The sequence below is a fragment of the Cylas formicarius genome, unplaced genomic scaffold (genome assembly GCF_029955315.1).
Source record: "Cylas formicarius isolate icCylForm1 unplaced genomic scaffold, icCylForm1.1 PGA_scaffold_276__1_contigs__length_24999, whole genome shotgun sequence".
Lineage (NCBI taxonomy): Eukaryota > Metazoa > Arthropoda > Insecta > Coleoptera > Brentidae > Cylas > Cylas formicarius.
The window spans coordinates 1-5,146 of record NW_026844308.1 but is presented as its reverse complement, the minus strand read 5'-3'; the positions used below and the strand labels follow the sequence as shown (position 1 = coordinate 5,146).

Here is a 5,146-nt window from a genome sequence, read left to right as displayed (position 1 = left end):
TCTGCTTTACGCGCATCGTGGTTTATTAAATATATAACAGTAAATAAGACTTACCCTGTATAATATGTTGATTAATTTTGAATTATTTTGAATTTCTTTAAAGAGTTGGGCTTTCCAATATCTTTGGATCCCTCGTAGACCAGTTTGTACTGCCCCGACGCAAAGTGTTCTAGTCTCGGACGGAAAGCTTCTGTCACGCGAGTAGGAAGAAATACTACGGAATTTTCTAATTGCAGCAACACGGAATTGCCAAATTTTGTATTAACAATTTTGGCTCTAGTAATTTTAAACGGAACGCCTATCGGCAATTCATGCAGTTTGACAATCGGCTGCTCAAAATCACCTTCTGCAAGACAGGTTTGATTCAGTTGACTTAAGTCCATCTATAAATTATTATTAATTATTTTATCTCAAAATTAAAAAAATAAAAAAAACTTACGCTTAAGATTGCTGCTATTCTATTTGCGGTTACGGGTTGAGAGTACTAAGATGATCTTTAGGACCTTTATAAAATAATAACAAATGTTAAAGAATTAAAATAAGACAATAAAAAAGGTACTTACTGATTTTTTGTACGAACACCAAACCACTAAGTTAGCTTCCACGTTGCACGAATAATACCAAAAACAACTACTGACAAAACAGAGAAAAATGAGATGTATTTATACGGTGCGAGAATACTTTCTAAAAGTTAACAAACGAAGACACCTCCACATGCGTTGCAACAAATTTTTCCCATTACGTTAATCCCACGGAGCAAATATAAAGGGGGCAATTAATTATTATTCTCAACAAGCAAAACAACTTGACATTTAGACTCGGCGCGTTTTGAAATTCCACATCCCATACGGAGATTGTAAAAAATGAAAGCAAGTTGGCCTTGATCTTTTGCGGCAACATACGTTCGTCCAACGTCCGAAGCGGTTGCGTTCCCGTGTGAAAGCGTGTTGACCTTGAGACTCCTACCTGCACGGTTGTCTGGCGACAACATCGCGTCTATTCAAATCGGCGTTGGTGCTTGTGGGTAGAAGACCTTTCGACTTTTAATTCAACCATGGAAGGGAGTGCATGTGTATAAATACGTTGCATGTGTATTATAGACTATATTCAGTGCAATGAATACAGAAGTGCGATGTCCATTTCCCTACGACCCTACAACTGGTAAGTTTTATATTTTAATTACCTTTATACAGTGCGCGTCTTTTCTTGTGGGTTTCAGTTTGGGTTATCACTTTTTTGGTTAGTTTCTACCTGTTTTTAAAATATGATACTCATCTTTTTTACGTTGCATAATAACCGATTTAAATTGAGTGTTTTTAATATCTTTTAAATGACAGTGAATGGAAAAGGGAATTTTGGCTTTTAAAAAATAAACAATTTTTAAATTTGTTTCAAAAATGTTTTATTTTTTGTACTAAAAAATTGCAGTTTGCCTTTTTGACAATAATAATCGAATTAAATTGAGCGTTTTTAATATCTTTTAAATGACAGTGAATAGGGAATTTTGGCTTTTAAAAAATAAACAATTTTTAAAATTACTGAAAGTTTTGTTTCAAAAATGTGCGTTTTATGGGGAAAACGCGAAATATATACATATTTTTGTTTATTTTTTGTACTAAAAAATTGCAGTTTGCCCTTTTGACAATAATACACTTACATTTAAATGACAGTGAATTGAAACGTGAATTTTAGTATGCGCGTATAACTTAAAAAACAATTTTTAAAATTATTTGATAACCCCCCTTTTTGGAAGTTTTGTTTAAAAAAAAAATGTGTGTTTTATAGGAAACGCTACATATCATACTTTGTTTTGTTCTAGAAAAAATCGCGGTTTGTCCGTATAACAAGTCGCATATTATGTTGGCGCATCGCTTAGGGCGTCACATATTCAAATCACACAAAGAGTACCGGGGGTTAGAATTCCCGGTACGACATGAAACGACAAGGGAACATCACCAGCAGCAGGAGCAACCCGGTGGATCAAAAGAAACAAAGGAGCAGCAGGAGTACCCGGGTGGGTGGTCGACGGAGTGGGACGGCGAGGAGTGCACTTCGTATTTAGATTTCCTCCGGGAACGGGAAGAAGAACAACGCAAGGAACAGGAACAATGGGATGGTCGACTGAATCGACATAAAAAGAAGAAGAAACTCCTCGCCAGACCAATTTTATAAATAAAATAAAATAAAATGTATTAAAATTCAAGTTTATTTAATTATCCTCCCGATCCACCGCGTCACCGCGCCGCACCGTCACCGCCCTCTACCGGGGGGGCCTACGACGGTCGGAGCGCGCGACATCTAGCAGCGACGGGCGGAACCGGGGCAAAACAGGACGCTACACAAGCGCGCGACATCTAGCAGCGACGGGCGGAACCGGGGCAAAACAGGACGCTACACAAGCTGGGTGGGGGGCGGAGCGCACTCTGGGAGACAGGGGGGACACTAGGACGCCACGCGCGGGGGGCCCCCGCTGCGGGGGGGTTAGGAAATTGAGGTTATGTACGGTTTCTGTTGCTTATATCGGCACTATACATCTACTCGTATTCCATAGTGAAAGAATGGGCAAAACGTTTTCGAATGGGGCAGAAGTCCCTTGAAGGTGATTCAAGAACTGGTCGACCAGTGGAGGTCATAACGGAAGATATTGTTGCGATTGTGGAAGAGGTGCTATTGAGTGATCGACGTTTAAATGACAAGGAAATCTCAGAAATTACTAAGCTTTCTGATACAAGTGTTCGTCGTCGCTCATTTAGGTATGCATAAGGTTAGTGCAAGATGGGTTCCTAAAAATCTTTCTGCTATTCAAAAACAACGCCGCGTCGAGTGTGCGCGGTCTTTTTTGGAACTCTGTGGGACGGAACCGAAGCCTGTGATAGAAACTATTGTGATGGGAGATGAAACTATGGTTCTCTATTATGACCCTCTATCCAAAAAAGAATCAATGGAGTGAAATACCTCTAAAAAAATTCAGAGCCAGCCAGTCAACAAAAAAGGTGATGGCCACGATCTTTTGGGATTGTGAAGGAATTCTTTTGATATATTTTAAAGAAATGGATACCACTGTCAATGGTAAATATTACGCAACATTATTACATAAATTACGAAACTGCATACGTGTGAAACGTAGAAGAAAACTGACCAGATAGATCATCCTCCCTATAGTCCAGATATGGCTCCCAGCGACTATTATTTGTTTGGATATTTAAAAAAGGACTTACGTGGACCGCGGTTTAACGACGAAGTTGAGTTAAAAGAGGCTGTTTTAGCTCATTTTGCAGACAAACCAAAAGAATATTTTTTTAAAGAGATTGAGTTGTTAATAAGGGGATGCAATAAGTGTATTGAAGTTAAGGAGGATTATATTGAAAAATAATACAAAATTGTTACTCTACTTTGTTTCTTTCATATTCAAGCCGGGAAATTTTAGCGCTGCCCTCGTACATTAGAATTTTTAAAGTAAGTCAACATTTCTGACATAAGCGAGAATATCTGAAAAGCAAGTTAGAATTACTTACTTACATCAGGATTTCTATATGGTATAGTCATAATTTTTGAAGAACAACCCAGAATATCTGAAAAATTAATCGGAATTTCTGAGAGATAAGTCAGAATTTCTGAGAGACAAGTCATAATTTCTTAGCAATGAATTAGAATTTCTGAATTAAATCGAAATTTATAGAGTATAAGTCAAAATTTCTGAAAAATGTCAGTTTTTCTAAGAAGCAATTGAGAAAATCTGAGTAACTAACCAGATATTCTGAGAAACAAGTTATAATTTCTGGAAATCAAGTCAGAATTTCTGGAAAACCAGTTACAATTTCTGACTTAAATCGGAAATTCTAGAGTATAAGTCAGAATTTCCAAAAAAATAAATCAGAATTTCTGGGAAACAAGTCAGAATATCTGAAAAACTAGTCAGAATGTCTAAGAAAGAAGTCATAATTTCTTGTAAACAAGTTAAAATTTCTAACTTAAATAGGAATTTTTAGAGCATAAATCAAAATTTCTAAAAAATAAGTCAGAGAAACTAATCAGAATTTCTGGGAAACAAGTTAGATTTTTTGACCAAAATCAGAATTACTAGAGTATTAGTCAGAATATCTGAAAAATATGTCAAGATTTTTAACATAATTCACAATTTCTGAAACGTAAGTCAAAATTTTAGAGTTACATCAGGATTTTTATGAAGTATGTCAGAAATTCTAAAAAATAAGTTAGATTTTTCGAAAAATATTTGTGAAAGGCAATTTAAAGTTTCCGAGTATCATCGGAATTTTTGTAAAATAATTCATAGGTTCTGAAAAAGAAGTTGGAATTTCCGAGTTACCTCAAAGTTTAATAAAATAAGAATTTAGAATTTCGGAAAAACAAAACAAAATTTCTGAAAAACAAGTAACAATTTCCGGGTTATGGCAGAATTTTTAAAAATAAGTGCAAATTTCTGAATAAACAGTCCGAGTAGTGTCGGAATGTTTGAAACATAAGCACAATTACCGAAAAACAAGTCAGATATACAGGACGATTCATGAAGAACGGTCAATCTAAACTGGAGGTACTAAATTTATTAAACGTGTTACTACGCGAACAAGAAAAGAACAGCGCCATACGCGTAAAAGGGGTTGAAAAGAGAGAGTCGATACGCGCTTCTTAACTCGTTTCCGCGATTTTATGGCTAGATGGCGCGACGCAAAAAATTTTTTAAGGAATTCGACAGAAAGTTCGCGATTTCTCGCTTTTGACAGCGATACAGCTAGTTCTTTGCGGACCGGAAAATGTTTACGGTCGCCCCGTATATCGTAGGGATATAATTGTCGCACGCGAATCGATCGGCCGATCTTTTTTTACGCGTCCCGAGCGGAAGCTATTTCCGTCCCGCGCGCATCGATGGCGCGGTCATTAATTCGCGTCGATTTTCGCGAAATTTCCGAAACTTGGCGGCGATAACGCGGAAATTAGTTCCCTGTCTCTCGCGCTCGCCAGTTAAATATAACACGTTCAATGTTATCTTCGGCCTATTGTCTCCGTTGTGCCATTCGTCGCGTTAATACACCTTCGCGGCTCTTTCCTACGCGATTACCTGCCTATACAAGCGTCAGTTACGGACCGGATTTCAGTCACCCGCTCAAAATAAACCCGTATTCATAGC

General features: G+C 37.3%; 1 protein-coding gene across 1 annotated transcript; it reads left to right on the top strand.

Moving 5' to 3' along the window:
• The first annotated feature begins 597 nt into the window (after positions 1-597).
• LOC132697653 (uncharacterized) lies at positions 598-2,464 on the top strand. The gene is made up of 2 exons (XM_060663196.1): positions 598-1,161; positions 1,820-2,464. Exons 1-2 carry the CDS (start codon positions 1,116-1,118, stop codon positions 2,170-2,172), a joined length of 399 nt encoding a protein of 132 aa, XP_060519179.1. The 5' UTR covers positions 598-1,115; the 3' UTR covers positions 2,173-2,464.
• Positions 2,465-5,146: the final 2,682 nt, after the last annotated feature.

Bases quoted from the DNA above. Each gene is read 5' to 3' on its own strand.
- LOC132697653 (XM_060663196.1), top strand. From the start codon at position 1,116: ATGAATACAGAAGTGCGATGTCCATTTCCCTACGACCCTACAACTG. The intron at 1,162-1,819 runs GTAAGTTTTATA...GTTTTGTTCTAG, and splicing joins TCCCTACGACCCTACAACTG to AAAAAATCGCGGTTTGTCCG.